Source organism: Aythya marila (assembly GCF_965140915.1).
Source record: "Aythya marila genome assembly, chromosome: 18".
Lineage (NCBI taxonomy): Eukaryota > Metazoa > Chordata > Aves > Anseriformes > Anatidae > Aythya > Aythya marila.
The window spans coordinates 9,129,780-9,152,329 of record NC_139059.1 but is presented as its reverse complement, the minus strand read 5'-3'; the positions used below and the strand labels follow the sequence as shown (position 1 = coordinate 9,152,329).

Sequence of the window (22,550 nt, the reverse complement as noted above, 5' to 3'; positions counted from 1 at the left end):
CCCGGCAGCACGGAAATGCCCACAGAGCTGGTGTTTCCTGCTCGGCCGCAGGACGAGGCCAGTCAGGGATGCTTTCTGGTTTTCATGCCATGAAGAAGGAGTTCCCGATGCTGCAGAGAGCTGCGACCTTTTTGGCACAGCATAACACAAGCAGTTTTGGAGCCGAAAGGAGGGCTCTCATGCTGGGCCTCCTGCACCCCTGTCTTTTAATTAGGGCTTATAAATCCGCAGTCCCAAAGGATGCTCTGTGCACCAGGAAATGAAGTCTGGGAGGGAATTGCTCTCAGCACCAGCAGCGGGGGCTCTGGGGAGGAGGAAGAGGGATCCTCACCATGCCCTCGGGCAGGAGCAGCAGAGCCGAGCCAGGTGGGCAATGTGGGACGAGAAGGGATGGATGGAGACGCCCACCGAGCACAAGCAAAGCCAAAAGAGGCAGAAACACCCCCAGGAGCTGGTCCTGGAGTTGAGCAGTTGAGCCATCTGAATGGGGAGAGCTGTCCCCAAAATCTCCTGTGAGGGGCTGGGGTTGGCCAGAGGGGTCCGGTGAGCAGGGCTGGGACGCAGCGGGTGTCCCTGCGGCCCTGGGGGAGGCAGCAGCCAGCATCTGCACGGCCAAATTCCTGGTTTTGCTCCTTTCAACAAGCAACATTCCTCAAATTAGTTCCCCACCCCGGCAGACCTGCATGGTCCATCCTTGGCAGAGCTGTGCCGGGACATGGGGCAGGCAGAAGGGACAAAGAGAGGAGCTGGAGCAGCCTCCGCCTCCGGGGCTCTTCTGGAATGGAAATGCCATAAAGACTCTTTCTTGGTGGGGAAGGGGAGGAATTCACCCCCATTTTGTATCCGGGTAAATCACTGCTTGGAGATCTGCAGGGCTTGAAGCCAGGATGAAAGATAAAGCGCAGGCAGGGGAAGGAGCAGGCACCCAGCACCCTGTGAGGCTGAGCCACGGCACTGACATGGGGCAGGCGGTCAGATCCTTCCCGAATGCTTCGGCACCTCCTTTGGGTTTGCACCGGGGCCGGAGAGCCCGGAGGAACCACGCAGGGACCATGCACCCCTCCCAGAAGGATCAACCCTGAGCCAAGACCAGAAAAAAGGTGGATCTGACACCGAAAGGCAAGAAGCCCTGATGGGGACATTTCCAGGGAAGAGCAGGGCTTTGCACACCCCAAGGGTTAACTCTGGACACGCACGTCCTCCGTGCTCAGCCCCGTGCCCCTCCTGGGGGTCCCGCCGGCCCCAATCCGTGCCCCTGGCGCTCGCCTGCTCCTGCCCGGGCAGGACGAGGCTCGGCAGCGCCGGCCGGGGCTGAGCGAGGCCTCGAGGGAAGGCAGCAAGCTTCTGTGCGGCGACTCGCTGCCAAAGCGGCAGGCAGGAAACACCTCCGGAGAGCTCCAGCAAATTGCTTACAAATGCGGGCCCACGTGCTCCTCGGGACGCCGGCCGTCGCGGAGGCTCCGCTGCGATGCGGTGCCACGACCCTCGCGGCCGATCGCTCCACCCCGGCCGGCTTCTTGGCGTGTCGGGCGCTTGCTCACAGCAGGTTTCCAGTCCCGCATCGCTGGCTGGGAGGGATGGAGCTGCCCTGCACCTGCTTGAGGGGGGTGGCTGGGGCGGCACGGCCCCGTGCCGTGCGGGGAAGCAGCTCCCCAGAGCCATCAGCCCCCCGGGGGAAGGAGCACGCTGCCCCCGTGCCTCAGTTTCCCCGCGGGGCTGGGCTGCTCCCTGCCACGGCGATGCGGGGCTGTGCTCAGCTCCTCGTGGGGCGCGGGGGCACCCCAGGGGGGGCAGTGGGCCAGGGCGGGTGCCTCAGCACACCGCTGGCAGCCGGCCCGGCACAAACCCGTATTTACCCCCCCTGGGGCGCTCGCCCGGCGCCGGCTGTGCCGGCTGCGTGGAGCCAGGCGTGCCCTCGCCCAGCCCCGCCGGCACCCCCTGTGCCAGCACACCGGGCACCGTGACTCACCCGCGCCCTTCACCGGGGACCTCGTCCCCGCGAGGACGCCCTCTCTCCCCTCCAGCGCTGCGCTGCAGACGGACACGGTGCCGCTGGCCACGTCACGCTGGGGAGGGAAATACCCAAACGCCCCAGGCACCTGCCACGCGTCCCTTGGGGCCTCCTGGCCTGGGGAGGTGCAAGAAAGGAGGCTTGCCTTCGCCCTGCTGGGACCCCTCCATGAATTTGTGTGCCACAGCAGAGCTCCCTCACTGCGTGGCTGCTGTCCTTGCACGGTGGAGACCCCTGCACTGCCAGCATCCCTGTACCACCAGCCACGAGCAGCCCCGAACACCCAACCCCGAGCATCGTGCACCTGATGCACCGTGCGTCGTGCCCCGTCTGGGCACCGCAGGGACACGTGCCCGCTGCCCCGGGAGGTGGGAGCAGAGCTGTGCGCTCTGGACGCACCGAGTAGGAGCACATCCGCTCTCGGGAAAATAAAATCCACCAGGGGACTGTCCCCACTGTGGCCATAAACCGGCTGGAGGAGCTCGCCAGCCGCCTCCTGCAGGGAGCCAGCCACCTCGCGGGGCTGGAGGCGGCAGGAGGTGGCAGCTTTACCCGACCTGCTCTGCCCGGCCTCGGTGGCCCGGAGCAGCCCTGCCCTGGCCTGCAGCAGGTTTGGACCAGGGGCTCAGGGCAGACTTTGGTGTCTGCCAAGAAAATGAGACGTGAAGAGGTGACATCCATCCCTCCTCCGCGGGAACCTTCCCCCTTCCTGCCACCCCTCCGTCCACAGGCACGTCCGCCGCGGCCACCCACACCCGGCTCCTCCCTGCTGTTTGCAGCGCTGTTCCCCAACTGGTTGGGGAGAGACTCGCCCGCTTTGATAGGGAAGGAGCTCGGCCACAGCGACACGAAGAGACACAACCGAAGCTGCCCAGCGAGCCTGGCTGAGAGCAGAGGCTCCCGACCCTGGCTGCCTGCCGCAGCCACCAGCCCGCACCCCAAAAGGTGGCAAGGTCGCTGGGAAGGGGCCCCCGATCTTCCCCGAGATGAGAGGGTGGCGGCGGGGACCAGGGTGGTGCCACCTGCGACACCCGGCCGAGCACCCAAATGCCACGAGCGCCTTCCTGCCCACAAATGGCTCGTGCTGGGCTTTGAGGCTTCGCAGCACCCCTGCAAACGGGCTCTCGGCCAACGCTGACAGCAGCTCCTCTGCCAAGCCAGGCGCCCATGGGGTGCGTCCGACTGGGGCAAAGCCACTGGGGTAACTGGCAGGGGAAGGGAGGCTGCGAGCGGGGAGGCAGATCCCATCCCATGGTGATGGGATAGAGCTGGGTGGCTGGGAACCCCTCATCATTCCCTGCCCCAGTGTTTTGGCAGCTCCTCGGGGATAATTGGTGTCTTTACCCATTGAGAAACCTTCCAAAGCCGGGCGCAGGCTGCACCAGACCTGGCCAGGGCCCTGCGTGTGTTGATGCTGCAGAGGCTGCACAGTGCCCGGCACAAACGAGCCCCGCTCCTGGGTTTGGTAGCCCTGTGTCTTGCTGGAAGCACCCCACTGGGTCTCCTCATGCAAAGGCTGCACTGAAGGAGCCACAAACCCATTTCTGAGCAGCCAACGGAGGAGTTTCAGAGGCCCAAAGTTTCTGCCTTCCTCCGTGGGCTGGTCTGGGGAACCCACAACCACTGACGAGTCCAAGGGCACGGCAGCAGGACCCTGGAGTCAGCCGGAGACTTCTTCCTTCTTTGGCTTTTCGCAGGGAAAATCCAACAATGAAGTATTTGAAAGAGGTCGGAAACAGCGGGGGCAGCATCCCCAGGCAGCGCAGCCTCCGGGCATCCCTCACCTGCAGCACGGCCCCAGCCATCCGCAGGGACCCCCAGCCAGACCCCCGATTTCCCCCCTGCCATTTCCCCCTCTAAGCAAAGCAGGAAAAAACACACAGCTCGTTCAAAGCAAACTCGCTCAGAACAATGAAAGGAAAAGCCACGTCGGAAGCCCTGTCCCCATCCGTGCAGCTGGGGAAGGAGCAGCTCTCGCCTCCCTGCCCCGAGGTTTCGCAGTCTCGGTGGGGATGGAGGGGGCCAGCCCCGAGGAGGGGAGGCGATGCCACAAGAGCCCTTTGGAAATACGTCTCAGGAGTCACCTCTTTCCTTGCAAAAGCAAAAGACGTGCCCCTGCTCCAGGTTTGGGGCCCCCAGAAAGATCTCAGAAGGATCTCAGAAGGGTGCTCGCTCCACCTCCCCGTGCTACCTCGGGGTTTGCACCTGCGCGACTCCTTCCCCCGAACCCCGGGGCTCCCCCAGCCTCGTGGCCGAGCCTCGAGGCACCGTGGCTGAACAGGAGCTCCCCTTCCCCACGGAGCTGAAATCTTTCTCTGCATCCCCCGGCCCCTGTCAGGATGGAAACAGCTGGGAAAGGCTTTGGGTGGGGGAAGCCAGGCGGCTCCTTCAGAGATACGGAGGCTCCTTTCCCAGCTGGCCGGGGAAACGCGTTACCGGGAGGTGAAGTCACCGTCCCTGCTGGGACCTGGCCGTTGGGCTCTGCAGGATGTGAACTCAGAGGAGCTGTATTTGCCGAGGGAAGAGGTGGAGCCTTTTCCATTTCCCCCATCCTTCCGAAAGGACAGGACACCTCCCGGAGCGGGAAGAGATGGGGCGATAGCCGAGGGGGCCAGCGGCCAAGTGCGGCTCCCGCGGCCGCCCCGGAAAGGACAGCGCCGAGCCCCACCTGTGCCGAGGGGACACTGGGGACACCTCGGGGGCTGCGGGGTGCAGATGGCAGCAGAGGACCTGCTCGGGCGTTACCAACGCGTTTTGGCTCCCGTTCAGCTGGTCCAGCGTGATCTCCCTGTCAGGAGCTGGGGAAGGGGCCGCCGGTCCCTGCAGGTGCCCAGGCAAAGGGGCTGCAGCAGCACCCGCAGCGATTTCATGGATGTCGAGTAAAGGGCACGTTAATGAAACCCGGGGGGATGCTGGGCAGGTCGGCACGGACAGGAATAATACAAAGGGCCTCGGAGAGGTTAGGAAGGCAGCAGGGAACAAACTGGTGCAGTCTCAGCTTGGGAAAATAGCGAACTTGAGCATCTGGGGAGAAACACTCCGCCGGGCAGACGTTCAATGGGAGGAAGAAAGGGGGGAAGCAGGATGTGGGGGGACCACGCGATGAATGGGAGCACAAAGGGAGCCCCAGGTGAGGGAAACAACCTCGGCAGCGGCGTGAGGCAGCCCTGAGGGGGGGATCCTCCTCCTGGGGTGCCTCCGGGTGCCCCCTCGGGGCTGCAGCCACCACGGGCCGGGCTTGGTGGCGGACGTGCGAGGCGAGCAGCAGGAGCAGGCAGCTGAAGGGCTCGCCTCGCACGGGAGGATTAGGGCAGGTCAGTCAGTCCGGATTCGCTGAGCAATAGTTAATTAGGGAGGGCGGGCAGGGACGCAGCAACCCACCTACACCTGGGGGGTTCTGACGCTCCAGAGGAGCACCTAACCAATCATTTTACCGTTCCAACGACGAGCCCCAGATAAAAATGAGAGCAGCCAAGAGCAGCCGGCAAAAAAACCCCGTGAGCTCAAGGGACTGAAGCGAGGCTCCAGCTCGGAAGGCTGCAGCACGTTGTGTAACTCCCGGGGACGGCAGGGCACGGCTGAGGCAGGGGGACCAGGCTGGTGCCGCCCTAAGGCGCTCTGCTCTGTCCCCGTCTGCCCCAGCTCGGCACCCACAGGGGCTGCTCTGTCCCCTGCACGTGGCAGCCGGCATTTGGGATCCGCTCCGGCCGGTGGAGCCGGTCCTCGAAGCAGGCAGCGATGCGGTGGCTGGAAATCCTGTGACTTCCTCACCCTTTGGCCCCAGGGGAAGTGGCTGTGTGCCTGGAGCAGCGCTGCCGGGGCAGCCGGAGCCGCTGTCCCCACCCTGGATGCTTTCTAATCTAGGCAAGGCACACACAGGATGGGAGGAGAGGCACCGGGAGGTGAAGCCACTCGCTCGAGGTCACCCCAAAGGTCCACGGTTCGAGCACCATCGCCCCTTCCCAGGGCCCAGGCCCCGCGCTGCAGCGGCCGGGATCCGAATCTGCCCCCTCCGAGGCACCCCCTGTGCCAGCACCCCCGGGCAAGCGGCCGGCCGCAGCCGAGCACTAACCTCCGACTGCTGCTGGCGGCTGTGCGGACGGGGTTTGAAGTCACAAGTGTTTAAAAATACCTCGCGGATGCCTTTCCTCAACTCTGACCCCGCGAGCCGGCGCTGCTGCCAGCCAGCCCCGCTCAGGAACGCGCCGGCGGCTCCCCCGGGATGTGCGCGGCCCCGGCCCTGCAGGGGATGGGGAAGGCAGCAGGACCCCGTCTGGGGATGTTTCCCCTCCGTGCCAGACAAGGATTCCCTCTCTGAGGGGCCAAGACCACCGAAGCAGCTCTTGGCTTCCCAGGGCCACCTTCAAGCAAACGCACAGAGCTTGATCCGAGTCCCAGCCCAGAGCTGAGCGGCTCCAGCAAAGCTTTTCTTTCCTTCCCTCCAGACGGAGCCGAAACCCAGCCTCCATCCTGCTCCCGCTGGCCCTGGGGACGCTGTGCAGCCCCGGCTCCTGCAGGTGCAGAGGTGCTGCAGCCTCCGGTGGCACCTGCGTTGGGAAAGAGCAGTGGGATCTCAGCGAACAGGGGCAGGGGATAGCAGGGCACGTGCCGCAGGGCCGGCAGGGATTCCTCTCCAAACCCCAGCTCGGGTAAAGGAAAAAGCGAGTCGGGAACAGCTCGGGCACGGCGGGCACTGACGTCTCCTCGCTGCCCTCATTCCCTGCACAAAGCAAGAGGAAACTGCCTGCAGGAAGGGGCGAGGAAGGATCCGTCCCACCTGGTGCGGGCCAAACTTCATCCAGCCTGGGGTGAGCCTGAGAGAAGGACCCAGCTCTGCTCTGCTGCCTGTCCCTGGCCATAGGGACGTTGTCACCTGGCTGCGGCAGCGAAGGGTTCCCTGATCCCCCGCAGGGGACAGGAGCGCCCCACACCTCGCTGCGTGTCCCCAGGTGGAAACAAATTCCCCCAGCAAACACCTGCAGCAGCCAGGGATGCCCTACACCGTGGGCGAGGCGTCCCCCTGTCCCCATGGCGGAGCGGGGACACGTCGGGGGCTCTGTGCCCGTCCCTCCATGCGCCTCGGCGGCCGCTGAGTTATTCCAGGCACTGCGTCCCTGCCCTCCCTGCAGCCCAGCTGCTCGGGGTTCCTCGCATGGCCCAGCCTGGGCTCGTGGCCCCACAGCCGTGCCGGAGCCGGGCAGCAGCTGCTCGGGGACCAGCTGGGGACAAGGGTGGGACGGAGCGGCCCTGTCCCCCCGCCCCGCATACCACACAACGCGGCCGGGCTGATTTACAGCGGGGTCAGGGCCCGTCCCCGTGGTCCCAGCACCCTCCCTCGGCGCTTCCCGCACCCCAACGTGACCGAGCGGTGGTGGGCCACAAGCCAAGGCCTGCCCGGTCCCTGGACCCCTGCCGGGAACCCGATCTGTTTACGCCTTTCCAGCGCGCCGGGTGCGTGTCGGGAACGGCCCCGGCAAGCCCGAGTTGGCGGCGAAGGCAAAGGCAAAGGCAGGACTTGGGAGCCGAGCACAGAAAACCCCGCCTGCCGCCTCGCAGCGCCCGCCGGAGGGGGTGGCGAGGAGAAAGAGGGGGGTGCGAAGGGGGAAAAAGGGTCGCGGCGGCTCACTTTCATAGCAAAAGGGCAAAAGGCACCCCCTCGCACCAGCTCCTGCATCCCCCACCCTACACGCACCCCAGCCGGGAAAACGTTTGGGATCGTCTCCAGCATGAATTTGGCCCCACAGGCGTTGGGAGCGGGGTGCAGCGGGGTGCAGTGGGGTGCAGCAGAGCCACGACTCGGCGGGGAGGCAGAGGAGACCCCCACCCACTCCAGGCTCCAGGTGAAGCGGCTCCAGCCCAGCACGTGCTGCGGGACAGCTGCTCCGAGGCAGGGAGCTCCGCCAGCCCCGGGGAACACAAGTTTGGGGGCCCTACATGTGAGGGGCAAGGAGCTGCTATGGGGTTGAGGCAAAACCCAACGTGCCTGCGCCACAAAGGCAGGCTGCGAGCAGGAGCTGTCTCACGGCTCCTCCTCACGTGGCCACAACTCAGCCCCGCTCTGGGACGTGGCTTTCCTAACGAGGAAAGGGCCAGGGCCAGCTCAAATCCCTGCTGGCTGCCAGGCCTTCCCGGGCTGCCCCGTGCCCCGCTGCCTCTTCCCCTGCAAGGAGCATCTCCCTTCTTTTTAACCTCTCGGGATAACTGGGAGCTCCTTCGAGGAAGACGGGGGCAGCCCTTCCCACCACACCAGCCCCAACAAAACCCAACTGGGGGTGTTTCAGGGTGACCAGAGCGAGCTGGGCTGGAGCCTGGAGCAATCCCCGCTGCCCTGCAGTGCTAGCCAGGCCCACAGGGCACCGCGTCCCCCCGTAGGCAATGATTAGCCACCAGGGAGGACTCTGGCCCCTTTTGGAAGCTGCCAAGGTGAGCGGCGCTCACGCCGCCTTGCTGCTGCACGGCATGCCCCGGCCGTGCCAGGGGTGGCAGAGAAGCCTCCGAAGACGAGGGGAAAGCTCCAGGGGTTTCCCAGTCTGTGCTCTCCCGAGGGGCGTTTGTACCCAACCCAGCTCAAGCCCCAAAACCCCTGATCTGCACCCGTCCTTGCAAAGAGACGAGATCAAGACCGGAGCTGGGCTGCTGGAGGAGGGGAGGGAAGGACGGAGCGAGGACAGGAGCCACGGAGACCCTGAGCCCGCTGCTCCAAGGGGCCAAGGTCGGAGACCTCGAGCACCCCAAGCCATCCTCCCTACTGCACACTACTGCTCTGCTCGAGTCCCTGTGCGAGACGGGAAGGCCAGGGCTGCTACACAACCAGCACCAGCAACGCCTGCAGCCACGGGCAGCGCTAGGAAACCCTGGAGACCTTTCGCACCCCACGGCGCAGCCACCCCCAGCTCGGCCCATCCCAGCGAGCAGGGGCAGGGGCAGGGGCAGGGGCAGGGGCTGGGTGGCGGCGCTGGGGGCCCCCCGCGCTCCCTGCACACATTTGGCTGGGGCCTCCCGGGGGAGCGGCAGCGGCGCTGGCAGGGCTTTGCGGAAGCGCAGCCGGAACGTGTTGCGCCAAGCCTGCGCTGCTGCAGGAGCCGCATACCTGCCGCGCACGCGGCTCGGCCCCGCTGCCCTTATCTCGCCATCGAAGGCGGCGATTCGCCGCCCCAGCCGCTCTCCCCGGGTCGCAAACAGCTCGAGGTGCCCTCGCTCCCAAACCCCGCGCCCTGGCTGCCGCGGCCCCGGGCGTCCGACGGGAGCGAGGGATGGGCGAGGGCGTCCTGCCCTTCCCCAGGAGGGTAAAGAGCGCTCCGGCGGAGCCGTCTCCAAGCAGGTCGGGCATCTCCAGACAGGTCCGTGACTCACCGGGACACCTCGGTGAGGCCCAAGGTTCAGGCAGCTCCTCGCCTCTCCAGCCAGGGGGTGATTTTGGGGGGGAATCCGTGGCACAATTTGGGGGAAAAGCAGCAAGCTCGAGGCTCCCGCCCCTCGGCTCCCCACCCCCTGCCTGCCGCAGGAGCCAGAAAAGGTGGTTTATTGTTATTTAGTTTCTGCCCTTTCATACTTCTTCGCCGAAGCTGCGTTTTGCCAGCGGCGGCCCCGGGACTGGCGCGGGGCCAGGCCAGCCGAGGCGCTTTTCAAAACAAAGCAGGGCGCGTGCATGCACACACACACGCACGGCACCGAGCGCCTCTTTAACTCTTCCCAGCCTTCTCCGGGATGCTGCCGGGCGCTCCCAGCCAGCTCAGCTGCAAACCATCCTCCTGGAGAGGTGCTGGAATTCGGTAATTCGCTCCTCGGCCTGGGGAAATGGTCTCCCCGCCCTGGGCCGTGCGGTGGAGAGGCAGCACGAGGCGTGCTGCTGACTTGGTCGCAGTCCTCGGGGACGGCCTCGTCCCCGCTCCAAAGAGGGCCAATGCCCGGGGTGCTGGAGACGCTCCGGGTGGCTTTTCTAGGTCACAGCCGAGATTTTCAGCCCCAGTAGGCACGAGGAGGAGGAGGAGGAGGAGGAGGAGCACGGCGAGGTTTCCATCTAGAAGCAGTTTCCCTCCTGGGTGGCGGCAAGCCAGGGAGCACGGGCACGTGTGGGGCTGCTTCCAAGCACGTGGCAGAGCGCACGGCAGAGGTGCTCCAAGAGCACACCGTCAGCTCCAGCAGGAGACCCCGGCCCTGGGGGGACACCACAGCACCCCCAGCTCGGTTACCGCCACTCGGGAAGCCTTCCTGACACCTTCTGGCAGCTCCCTGCTGCCTGCCGCCAGCCCCGTGCCCCCCCAGCACGTCCCAGACACACGGAAGGAGGTCGGGACACGAGTGCCAGCGGTGCCCTTGCTGCCTCTCCTCCTCCCCCGCCTGGGAGCAGCCCTGGGGAGCGCTGTCCCCGTTACAGCCTCCGGCAGCAGGGCACACACTGTCCCACGCTGCTCTGGGATTCCCTGCCCGCCTGCCTCGGAGCTGTCGGCACCCAAATCGTGCCACGTTTCTGGGCCAGGCAGCTGAGAGGGATCACGCAGCTCCCACAGGGGGAGAGCAGAGCCCTGTGGCCGGGGCTGAGTCACCGGGAGATGCCCGAGTGACGGAAATCCCTCTCCCGCCCCAAACCTCAGCCTCCTGCGTGCTGTGTTGGGGATTGCTGCCGGCCCAAACGCAGCCAGCACGGCCCCGTGCACGGCTCCGCTCCCCAGGAGAGACGGGCACGTCCCTGGGACACACAGGAGCTGCTGGCCAACCCCTGGGGAAGGCAGCAACACCACAGAGCAGCTCCCCTGCACGTCCCTTACGCAACTCCCCGCTGTTATCCCCCTTTTTATCTCCCCACTATTTCACCCAGAGAGGAAAAAAAGCAGCCGCAGGTGGCACAGGCTGCAGCACGGAGCTGAAGTCTGCCCTGCCAAAGGGCTTTTAAAGGATGGGGGCAGAAACACAGACCCGGGATGGGGTGATGGGGTACAGAGGCCATCAAAGCTGTGCCCCACAGGCTGGGTGACCCCTTCCCACCAGCCGCTCCGTCTGCCTTCGTGGCGCTGTTTGCTCGGGGCTTATCTCCCCGCTCGGCGACGCTCGCTCCGGGTGCAGCGGTGGCAGCCAGGCCCCGGCAGGGCCGCCTGTGGCCCCCGTCCAAAGACAACAAGCGGCAGAGGCCGGCTTTAAAACTTTGAAAAGCCATCGTGGCCTCACTCCTCTCGCTGCCGCTGCCTGTGTGGGACTCGTCCTTCCCCCCAAAAAAAAGAAGAAAAGGGGGCAAACCCCTCGCCGAGCTGGGACAGGCGGGATTCATGACAGCGTGTGCTGGGGGGAACAAGGAAACAAAACAAAACAAAACAAAACAAAGCACCAAGCAAACTGCAGGCTGGCACACGACTGCTGCAAGAGACCCCCCCGGAGAGGCCAGGAGCCGTGGGAGGAGGAAAGGATTTGAGGCTCCCCCCTCGGTACCATGCAGCTGCAGCCTCGCCGCCATCCCCGCGGCAGGAAGGCGGCCGCGCCGCGCTGGCAGGAGCCTTTGAAGCCTCCTTTTCCCCCCTCCCACCCACCACGGGCTGGTTGAAAGCACGTTTCGGCAGGCTGCGGGGCGGGGGGCTCCCCGGCACAGGGCCACCACTGGCCGGGCTCTGCCGGTGGCTCTTGGAGCTTCGCCTGCTGTGGCAAAGTTTCTCGGCCCCGCTCGTGGCAGCCCCGGGCATGCCCGTGGCCTTTCCAAGCCCGCACGCAGCGGTGCAGCCCGGCCAGCCCAACAGACCTCCAGCAGGCATGGGGAGGAGGAAAGGACCTCGCCAGGGATGTTTGGGATGTCCTGGTTGAAATCCAGGCTTTGAGGGACACGGTGAGGGCGGCGTGCTGGCTCGGTGGCACAGCCGGAGCCCGAAAGCTGCAGCGCCCAGGGCAGGAGTGGAGCAGGCACGGTGCCCGGCAGTCCCTGTGCCACCAGCAGCGGGGTGGCAAAAGCCTGAACTGAGAACGAGCCCGCTGCAGGTCCTGGCTCTTCCCCACGCCACCCAAACCTCCCCGCAGGTGGGAAGGGTGGGACGGGCCCCCTTGAAGGACACCACGATGTGGGATGGGCTGCTGACACAACGGCGCATCCAGTGCCATCACGAAGGAACTCCTGGATCGAGGAGAGCAGTGACCTTTTCCCCTGCACGCCCACGGGTCCTGCTGCCACCGAGACAAGGAAAAAATCCTGCAGGGCTCAGAGGGAGGGCAGGTGATTCTGCCGAGAACGGGGACACAGAGCGCCGGTGGCAGAGGGTAACAAAGAGGAGGAGAGAGATTAAAGCTCACGCTTCGGGGCTTAGGCTGATAGAGCTACCGGGGCTTAGGAGGAAAGTTAAGGGGGAGGCAGGGAGCGAATTAGCCCACATCTGCCCACTGCAGTGTCCCAGGCACCGTCCCTCCCCTGCCCAGCTGGATGGGTGGCAGCAGCCGAGAGCTGGCACAAGCCCTTGCCGTGCCCTGCACCACCGGGACGTGGCAGTGAGCAGAGCCAGGCAGCAGGGCAGAGCCAAGGCTCCCCCCTCCAGAAGCTTTGCTTGTGTTTAACATCTCGTTAGGCCCCAGCCCAGGTGGATCTGAACCCCAGGCACCCACGTTCTCGAGGTCTGGGAGCCCCCAAAGCCCGGGGTGGCTGCTGACAGGGGGCGAAGGCCCGGCAGGGCTGCGCTCCCCGTCCTTGAGCTCGGCGCGCGTTTGCTCAGCTGTCGCCCTTTCTTTGCACTTCACGCGCATTTAAACAAAAAGCTCCACCACTCCCTGAAGGAAGGCAAACAGCGAGCACAGCTCCTGCTCCCTTCCCCAGCACCTCCAGTCCCGGGCTATCGGCGGGGCGGTAAGGCTCACACCTCGGATAAAACCCCCCGGCGTCCACCCCACTGCCTGCCCCTTCACCCTGCCGCCGCCACCAGCTGGGACAGGGACACGCAAAGCTCCCCACGCACCGTGGCAGCCGTCCGGCCCCAGGAGCCGTCACCCCATAGCAGGGATTCCTACGGCCCCGGCTCGAGCCCCCGTGCCCCACGCGGCCAGGCCGGGGCATTGTTAGCGAGCGGGGCCAGGCAGGGCCGGGATTGATCGCCAGGGAGAAAGGCCAAAGCCGTGACGGGTCGTTTAACAATTTCAATTAAACTCCAGACGCGGAGGGGAGGGGAGAGGGGAGGAAATTAAAAAGAGGAGCCGTTTCTTTGCTGCTCAGGGGAACCTCAACAAAGAGCGGCCGGGGCAGCGGGAGCAGCCCGCTCTCCTCTCCGGCTGTAGGAGCGGCCACGGCGGTGTCCCCATGTCCCCTTCCCGCAGGCTGCTCCTGCTCCTCCCAACCCAAATTTTGTGTCCCCCTGCATAATGCCAGGTGCTGTGACCCACTTGTGGGGCCGAGGGCTTGCTCAGGGTGCACGTTCAACACCGCGGCCCTGAAATCCCCGCTGCCGGGACTGGCGCTCGCTTCTTGCTTACGTGCGGTGACTTTTTTAGGCACAGGAAGTCCCGCAGGGCTAATCACAGTGACGGAGCTCCCAATCCACCGAGACAGCAGAAGGACTCTTAGAGGGATTTTAAAAAAAAAAATAAAAATACATCGGCATCTCGGCCTGTCATATGGAAAAGGAGCTTTAATGAGCAGCAAACGCTCTGCTCGCACGGCGCGGGAGGGAGGAGGGAGAGGGAGCGGTGGGGCCGCGAGGTGGCCTTGCCAGGGTCTGGGCTTTTGGCTCCCCCTCCTTATAAAGGAGTAAAATGAAAATAAGCAGAGCGAGGGACCTGCAGACGCCGCTGCAGCGGGGGAGTTCAAGGCAGGCGTTCACGTGGGTGCCCCGTGGCTGGAGGGGGGGGAAGGATGCCAGAGAAAACACAGACAGGGGCTGAGAGCGAGAGCTATCGGAGGAAACAAGTGTGAACTGCCCCCGGCACGCAGGGGAGGAGAGCTGGGGGTGCCCCAAGCTGCCTGCATCGTGCTGCCTGCCCTGGGACACCAGCTCGGGGCTGATGTTCTTTATTTAGTGCCTCGGGGCATCCCTCAAGCCTCCTGCATGAGGAAATCCACCTGTGTTTGTCCCTGCCCCACACGGCCTGTGACCCCCAGGGACCCTGAGCAGCACGTGGAGGTGAAGGCACCCGGTCCTGTCACCCAGATATGGGGCACCCAGCACCCTCGGGGCCCCAAGCAGGCTCGGGGCTGGCTCCGGGGGCAGGAGGAGGCAGCCCAGTGCTGGGATTTGCCAACTTTTGGCCCCAGTCAAATCCCTCCAGGAGCCGACGCAGGGGATTTTATCCCCACCTCACGTTTATAATCCCCAGCCTAACTCAGGGCTCCCAGCACCGGCCTCTCTGCCCTGAACCACCCCGATTAAGGCTTCAAGCTTCTTCTCCTACCTGATTTTCCCCTCTCCCTCTCCAAAATATTTCTCCTCCCCCCCAGTTTCCTGCAGCCCCCCGAGACCCTCCCACAACGCGTGACCCCGACAAGGGCCACAACCAGGAGGGCCCTTCAGGGAGTTTCCCCAAGCACCTTGCAGCAGGGAGCTGGGCCCAGATGCTTTTTTCCTTTCCCAACTTCCCAGCTGAAGCCACCCCGCAGGCTGCAAGCACAGGGAAGGGGTTTCTCTGGCCCCTTCTCACCCAGAGCAGCTCCTGCAGCCCACACAGGAGCTGAGCAGCCTTGCCCTGGTCACGCACCGCCGACAAGCGCCCTTTTATTTACTTTTTCCAGCTTCCTTCTCTCTGCAGGGCACAAGAAGTGACCGGAGCGCCTACCCAGGAGCTCAGCTCTCTGCAAGGTCTGCAGCACTAAGCATAATCTGCTCCTCCACCTTTTTAAACCCCCATTTTCTCTGGAAGTTTTTGGGAGGGACCCCAAAGTCCCTCCAGGACCCCCACAGCCCCAGCAGGAGCAGGCCCCCGGCTCACCAAACGCTCAGCATGGGTTGAGCCCAGCATTTGCTCTGAGCCCGCTCGCGGCTGACCTTTCCGAGCACACATGAAAGAAAACAGCACTGCTGAAGGGTTAAACATTACCAGACTGAAATTCAAGGCTTGACAATTGGTTCCAGTCGACCGGCTCGGATGATAATTTTTCACAAGATAAATACGGCCAGGAGCGGGCGGCGATGGCTCAAGACCCTTTGTACCGCATCCCCCCGAGCAGCTTCGCCGCCCGCCCTGCTGTGATTTCCCCTCGCCCTTCCCCCTTCGGTGCCCACACTTTGGGGTCCCTGGCGCTGAGCCCGAAGGGAACCCGAGCCCTGCCGGGAGGTTTACAGCTCAGTCCTCCACCAGCCTGGGCTGCCTTTGTGCTCCCGCCTCTAAGTGTGGAGGAACTCAGCCACCAGGTTCAAAGTCAGCGCTCACACCCCAGTGCAGATGCTGAACCAGCCCCATGCACAGCCCGGGCCACGCAGCGATGCCCGGCGGGAGCGAGGGGAAGCAGCAGCTCCGCACCCAAGTACTCACTGCTCTTGGACGCTTTGATCTTGGCCACCAGCTTCTGCACGCCGGGTACGTCCCCGTTCTTCACGGCCTGGATCAGCTCCTGCTCTCGCCCCATGGCGGACAGGTGGGAGCGGCAGCGGCGCACAAGGAAGAAGCCCTCGGATCCCGGAGGTTTATAAAGCCATGAGAGTAAGCCTGTAAATCCTCAAAACATGCTCGGAGAGACGGTGAAATCCAGCAAGAAAGATGCTTTAAAATCCCACGGGACATAAAAAAAATGAAGGAAGAAATGTCTCTGCTAGCGGCTGAGGTCCCTTTCTGCGTTGGGAGGAGCAGGACCCAGACGGGGTTCGGTCGGAGAACATGCAATCAGCTAAGATGAGAAAGTTCAGTGCTGAGGGACCAGCTCCCGGCAGCAACGGGATGATGCCACGAGACCCAGCGAGGTGGCTTGGGGCAGGGCACCCAGTGGGGTCGACATCGGGATGCTGCGAGCCTCTGAGCTGAAGCTGCGCTGGGCTCCGCTTTGCTCCCCTCGCCAGGCTCTGCCACACTGATGAGTCCCTAATTCTTCCCAAAGGGATTACAGGCTCGTTGCCATCTGGAAGTCATAGATCCTCCCTCTCTGGTGCTCATTAGCCCCCTCGCTTCGGCATTCCTCTTGGCGACAGCGCTGCAGCCACGCTGGGGAGCCCCACGCGCAGCCGAGCCCCGGTGCGGGCTGGCACGGCAGCCTGGGACCTGCGGAGGGGAAGAGCACAGTCAGCCCCCAGAGGCCATTTACCTCCCGGCTCCGTCGCGACAGCTTTTGTATCCGCGCCGAAGAACGAATACTTTGACTATATTTAGTCCTGGCGGGACTGGGCTCATCCTCCTGTTAGAAGGAGAGGGAAGAACCTGCGGAGGAAGCCTCCTGGGGGGGGGCGCATGGATGGATGAGTGCTGCTGCTCTGCTCATCTCTCTGCCTCCTGCCCAGGGGACTGGCCACGCTGTGCCCTCCCCGAGGACAGCAAACGGGGCTCTGCCACGTCTCCCCCTCCCCTCTGCTGGTGGCAGCACCCACGCGATGGAGCAGGGGAGGTTGAGCCAAAGTCCTCCCTGCACAGCCGCTGGGACCGGCTGAACCTGCCTGGCACCCTTCCCCTCCGGCACAGGGACAAACCCCGGCCCTCCAAGCTACCCGGGGAGCTCAGTGCCCCGGGACCCAAGACACATTTCACCGGGTAAACTACTGCTCTTAGGCCCAAAGCAAAAAGCTGGGTGCAAGCAGGCAGCACAGCCATGCTCAGGGGAACGAGGTCAAGCCCTGATTGTGGCTGGTGGGGACACCCCACAGGACCCTGGGCTCCTGCTGCAGCCCTTCACCCCTCCCAGCCCCATGCTCTCCCCCTGCATCAGGGCAGCAAGAAAATCGTTCCTGGTTCAGGGCCGTGCATCCAGGCTGCCCTGAAGCCCGGGGAGGAGCAGGAGGGCAGGGAGCTCACCCCGTGCCAGCTGCGGGGCTGCCAGCAGCCCGCCCCACGACTCCCGCCACGCCAACCCGGGCTGGATGGGAACTGGCTCCAGTTTCCCCCAGCCAGCGCCCAGGCGGGCCGGGCCGTGCTGTGCCAGCCGTCTCCCTTCCCAAAGCGCTCGCCCTCGGCCATTTACATAACACTGGGTGCTCCTTCCTCCCAGCGATCGAGGTCACTGCTTCGAGGACAGAAACCACCGAAGGAGAGAGAAAGCAACAACAGCGGGAGGAGAGGTCCTGCCTGCTTCAGGGGCAAGAGCAGCAGGGCCGTCCCAGCACCTCCCGGGACCCCACACCAAGCACGGCGCCGCTCAGCCCACCCACGGCCAGCCTGGGAGCCATGCAGCCCCCCAGCATGGGGCTGCCCCTCTCCAGCCCTCCCCTGGGTGCAGTGCCATGCAGGGCGGCCACAGGGGCAAGGCTCTGGGGCTGGTTTGGCTCCTGGGACAAGGAGGTGCCCAAATTCCCAGGCCAGGCTGGGGGGCTCTCCCCCTCTCACTCACTCCCTGGGGCCGTGGGCTGGTTCGGCTGACGAACCCTCAACACCTGGTGCTGATAGCAGGGCCCGGTTCGGGCAGCTATCACCCCCCCAGCTCAGCCCCATCCCGACCAAGTTTCAGCCGCTCAGCTCAGAGCGAGCCCTCGCCACAAACAAATCTCCTCCCGAAGCTTCCTGCACCGCACCGGCTTCGAGCCTACTTTGTTTCCCTTAACGCAGCGCACCGAATCCAACTTCACGCCGCTCTGCGAGCACAAAAAAAGGGAGTACGAGGGCGTTGGTGCTGTTTATCCGTTTATTACACACACACAAAAAAAAAAAACCTCCACGTGGCCTCACCTAGCAAACAGCCTCCCGCTGCTCCCTGCCTCCCCAGGAGCGTGCGAGGCTCGACAAATGCAATGAGAGGCGCGGGGAGCTCCGAGTGCCGATCTCCGCTCCTGCGAGAGGAGCAGCAGCGCAGAGTTGCGGGAGGCACAGAGCTGGAGAAGCTGCAGCGACCATCCCATCCCATCCCACCCCATCCCATCCCATCCCAGCCCTGCCTCCAGCGCAGGAATCCACCTGGAGAAGCGAAGTTTCTGCACCAGCCGCAGGAAAAAAGGAAAGAGGGGAGGGAAACAAACCCGAAACCATCGCGCAGACGGGGCAGGAAAGATGCTAGAAAGTGGCTGCCGCCTCCCCCCCAAAGTAAAAGGGGCTCGGGGGGGCGGCCGGGGGGCAGCTCGCTCTGCCTGGGGGGGGCTCCGGCTCCTCCCGGGGGGGCTCCAGCCCCAGCTCGGCGAGGCCCCGGCCCCGGGGAGGCTCCGTGGGACTCGTGCCCCGCTCCGGGGGGCGCAGCTCGGGGTCCCGGGGGGGGGCAGCGCCACTCACCTGGGCTGCTCGCAGCGTGCCGAGCCGAGCCGTGCCGGGACCGGAGCGCAAAGCAGCGGGACAGCCCGAGCCCAGCTGGGTCGTGCAGCGCCGAGCCGAGCCGTGCCGAGCCGTGCAATCCCGAGCCGTGCAATTCCGAGCCGTGCCTCCCCGTCCCGGCAGGAAATCCCTCCCTTGCCCGGCCTGATTGGAAAGGGCCGGGGGCTGGGCGGGCCGGGCAGGGCCGGGGCTGCTGTCACTCACCGCCAGGCGCCGGCGGAGCGGGGCCGAGCCGTGCCGAGCCTCCAGCGGGGCCGGGCCGGCGGCAGAGGGGTCCCCAAGGGGTCCCCGAGAGGTCCCCGAGAGGTCCCCGGGGGGCGCGGTGCTGCTGCGGGCCGAGCCCCGCGTTCAGCCCCCCCCGTCCCATTCCTTCGCCCCCTCTGCAATCCGCCCCGCTCTGCCCCCCCCGGTGCCCCCAGCACGGCTGTGCTAAGGCGGGGGATTGCCCAGCAAGCCGGCCGGCTTTTGCTGCATGATAGCGGCGGCTTAGCGGCAGCCGAGCCGATTAAAACCACGCAGAGGCTCGGGTCTGCTGCGCCAAGCGCCCGGCCCGCCGCTCCCGGGGGAGCTGCAAAGACCCAGCCCCGCTGCCACCCAAACCCCAAATGGCACCCGGGGTGGCGGCGAGGGGCTGGTGGCCTCCTGCACAGCCCGAAGCAGGAGGTGGTGATGCACACCTCATCCAGGGCAACATCTCACTGCTGCTGTGGCAAAGCACGAAGCTGGAAGCATCCCGGGAAGCGCCGGGGCTCGGTATCCCTTCCGCGAGTTGTGCCAGAGCTTGTAAAGCTCAGTGACATTTCTAAGATTCCCCTGAATTTCTCCAGCACTTTTTGTCCTTTGAATGATCTTAATTACGCCGTGCAGCTCCCCGAGCACAGACTAAAGCTGCTTTCCAAAGAGCCCGGCACGAGGCGCACGTCGCAGTTGGGCGCAGGGCGGGTGCGTTTCACCCGCGTCCCCACCCGCTGCGTGGCCAAAGCGGGGGCACTGAAGCTTGAATTTCTGCCCTTGGAATCGAGGGTGCATGGGGAAGCTCCCCCTGATTTGCTGGACATCCACAATTTCCAGCTCAGCCTCTGAGTGTTAAAAAACATTTGGGTGCTCCGGACACCACACCTAAGCCCGAGGCTTTCACATTACAGTCGTGCCAGCAGGCAAGCAGCAGAGGAGGATTAACCTCAGTGCCCCTGATCTCCTATCGTGCACCTCACAGCTTTGCCGTTACCTCCTGGGTAAATTATTGCCCCTTTGGTGATCCTCAGCACAAAGACCCACGCACAGCACCTGCCCTCTCCACCTCACCGAGGTGTCAGAGGCCTGGAATGGTTTGTTTTTTTCCACGTGTCCGCAGACCAGGGGCTGAGGGAATTCACTGAAATCCCACTGCAGAAAAGTCCTCTCTAACATTTGGCTACTTCCTTGCCCACGGGGGAGTTGTTTGTGTTTTGAGAGGAGGTTTCGGGGCGGAGGCACCCTCAGGAGGCTGGCTGAGAGCTTTGCCCTAGGTCTGAGCCCCTGCACCCCAGCAGCGAGGTGCCCAAAGCAGCAGCGAGCCGTGGCCCTGCCTGGTCCTGTGTGGACCCTGCTCCTCCCGCAGCTCTTCGGGTCGCTGTTGCCATCTAGAGCCCATGCTACAACGATCAGCTGCTCGCAGGGTGCCGGGAAGGAGCTGGTTTGCTTTGGTTTGTTTTTAATTCACGGCAGCGTGTAAAAGCAGTGTGGTTGGGGTAGGGGCAGAGCAGAAGCAGCAGATTCGTTGCTCCTCCGACTGAGGCAGTTTAGGCTGAGAACACAGCTCAGTGCTCTGCCAGCTCTCCCCAGCCCAGGGCTTGGGCAGCTGACTGGTGGCCGGAGCTCAGCACGGTCCTTGCGGCCCCAGCGGGCATTCAACCTCCCTCCCTTCTGCGATTTGCCTTAATTGTTCCCCTCCCTCCATCACCAAACCAGAACGGCGCACGCACTTGCTGCCGGGAGGGAAGGGGCCCCGCTGGCACGAGTGACGCCCGCGGCAGCTCCGCCAACGGCTTCAGGTGGGGCCAGGCCAGACCCAGCTCCACAGCCCAGGGCCGGAGGGCGCGGGGCTCCGGCTCCCAAATCTCGCCTGCAAGAGCCGAACTTGGAAAGCGGCGGCGGCAGCGGTGACCCCACCCAGCCAGGAGCCGGCAGGAGGGCCACGGAGACCCGCAGCAGACATCTGAAACATTTTAAGTATGCTGTGAACCAGCTGGATGGAGCCGCACTTCTCCCCCTCCCGGCTCAGCTGCAGCTCAGGCTCCTCCTTTCGTGGCTGCAACCCGAAAGCTCCGGCTCGCACCTGGGTGTGGGGAGGCTCCGAGTCCCGTGGGGGCCGAGGGGGATCCCCAGGGCGCTGCTTTCCCCAGACGGGAGCACAGACACTGCCGGGACACTTGCTGGTGTGCAGCTTGCACACCCACGAGGCCAGCACCACCTCCAGGGGGGCTGTGGCACCCCCCTGGTGTCACATCACCTGTCCCATGGGAATGAAGGTGCGGGTTGAGGGTGAAGCAGGGCGAGGAAGGGCTGCTCCTGCAGGCAGCCAGGCCACGGCAGGAGGCAGGTTATGGAAAGTCACCCCCAGAGCCCTCTCTGCAGCTCCAGGTGTTCATTCCTGCAGCAGAAAGTGTTCAGGGCCCTGCTGCTGGGCTTTGGGCCTGTCCGTGAGCAGCACAGAAAATCTCGGCTTCATTCCTGGTGCTCAGCACCCGCATCCCAACCCCAGGGACCTTTTTCCTACACAGGTACCTGTCCCCTCTCCCCTATCCAGACACAGCTCTTCCCACTCTGCACCTCGCTCGTCGCAGCGTTAAGGGCAAAGCTAGAGCAGGGCAGGGGGCAGGACACACGAGGTGTCTATGCACACATTCACTCCGTCACCTTTTTAAAACCTGCCTGGCAATAGCTGCTGCTTCAAGTCTGAGAGCAAAACTCAGGGGTTTGATTGCGAGGGAGCCACAGGCTGCAGGGAGGGGGAGGAGGAGGAGGAAGCTGCACTCCCAAGGACCAGGCTCCAGCAGGCGGGCACGGGGGTCGGGTTGGCCCCAGTCGCCTCCTGCTCCTGGGCCAGGCGCAGCGTGGCCGCTGCAGGGAGCCGTGGGCTGGGACACATCCTCCACATGGACACAGCTCCATAAATGTCAAAAACAGTACAAAGAAGCAGCGATTGCCCTTTGCAGGGCTGGCAGTACCCGGTGGTGATAGGCAGCAGCATAAACCATGCGCGCCCTCTGCGCAATCCCTTCCCTGGGCCCACCTGGGAACTTGGGCCTGGGGCTCCCGGCAGGAGCAGCCTTCCCACGTGCCAGTGCTTGGCTCCTGCTGGATTCACCTGAACCCAAACCCTGACCCAACACGCACCCCATCCAAGGCCCCCAGGAAGCCGTGCTCCCAACAGGAGCCTTTGGGTAGCCCTCGACTTCCTCTGGCAGCCTTTTCACAGCCCCATTCCCATCAGGACTCTGCACACCCGTGCTGCTGCTCGAGCCCCTCTCTGCTTCCCATCCACCCCATTTCCTCCTCCACTACCTGCCTGTGCCGCCAGCTACTTCTTTCTGCTCCTGTGCCTTCTCTTCTCTGTCTCCCCCCCTCAGTCACTCTCTCAGGAAATTAAAGATAATCCCCCCTTTTCTTGCTGCCGGATTCCCTGTTTAACATTCGCTGCGTGTGCTGCACTGATTCAAAACGGGATTAGACTTTCTGGTGCTTTGATGTCAGCTGGGTTTTGCACTTAAAGCAGGGGGGAAAGAAAGTGTGCGTTAACAAACCCGGGCGCTGTCAGAGCCCGGGGCCCTTCCAGGACCAACCCTGCTGCGTGCAGTCCCGGCGCTGGGCGTTACTGTGTGCATACGGCAGGTTTCTGCCCCGACGGTTATCACACATCCCCGGGGAGGCTGAACGGCTCCCATCAGGAGCGAGGGGGAATTAAACATCTGAAGACACAGCTCGTTGACTGTCCGGCCTGCCAGGCCACTGGCATAACGGCGATACAGATCGGTGCTTACCCCGAGCTGCGCTGGGATGAGTGGGTGCGCTGGGATGGGGAAGGTGTGAATTGGCTTCCCGTTCCTGTAGCGTGACATTTGGGCCATGGCACAGGCCAAGAATTGGGCATTTCCCTCTGCCTCGCCAGGCCTAAACACCTCCCTTTGGAGGATGCAGACTTGGGGTTATTTTTACCAGCCAGCGCCTC

The 22,550-nt window shown here is 64.3% G+C and overlaps 1 protein-coding gene across 4 annotated transcripts in view; it reads right to left on the bottom strand.

Annotated features, from left to right (window-relative positions):
• The window catches only part of CASKIN2 (CASK interacting protein 2), a 33,097-nt gene extending 14,601 nt beyond the window's left edge, over nucleotides 1-18,496 (bottom strand). For 2 of the 4 annotated variants that reach the window (XM_082774666.1, XM_082774667.1), the window contains exons 1-2: nucleotides 18,302-18,493; nucleotides 15,437-16,156 (exon numbers count right to left, since the gene is read on the bottom strand). In XM_082774666.1, coding sequence (XP_082630792.1) covers nucleotides 15,437-15,530 — 94 coding nt within the window. In that variant the 5' untranslated portion in view covers nucleotides 15,531-16,156; nucleotides 18,302-18,493. Of the gene's footprint in view, nucleotides 1-15,436; nucleotides 16,157-18,301 lie in introns of all 4 variants that reach the window. The other 2 variants (XM_082774665.1, XM_082774664.1) reach the window with 2 other exon arrangements.
• Nucleotides 18,497-22,550: the final 4,054 nt, after the last annotated feature.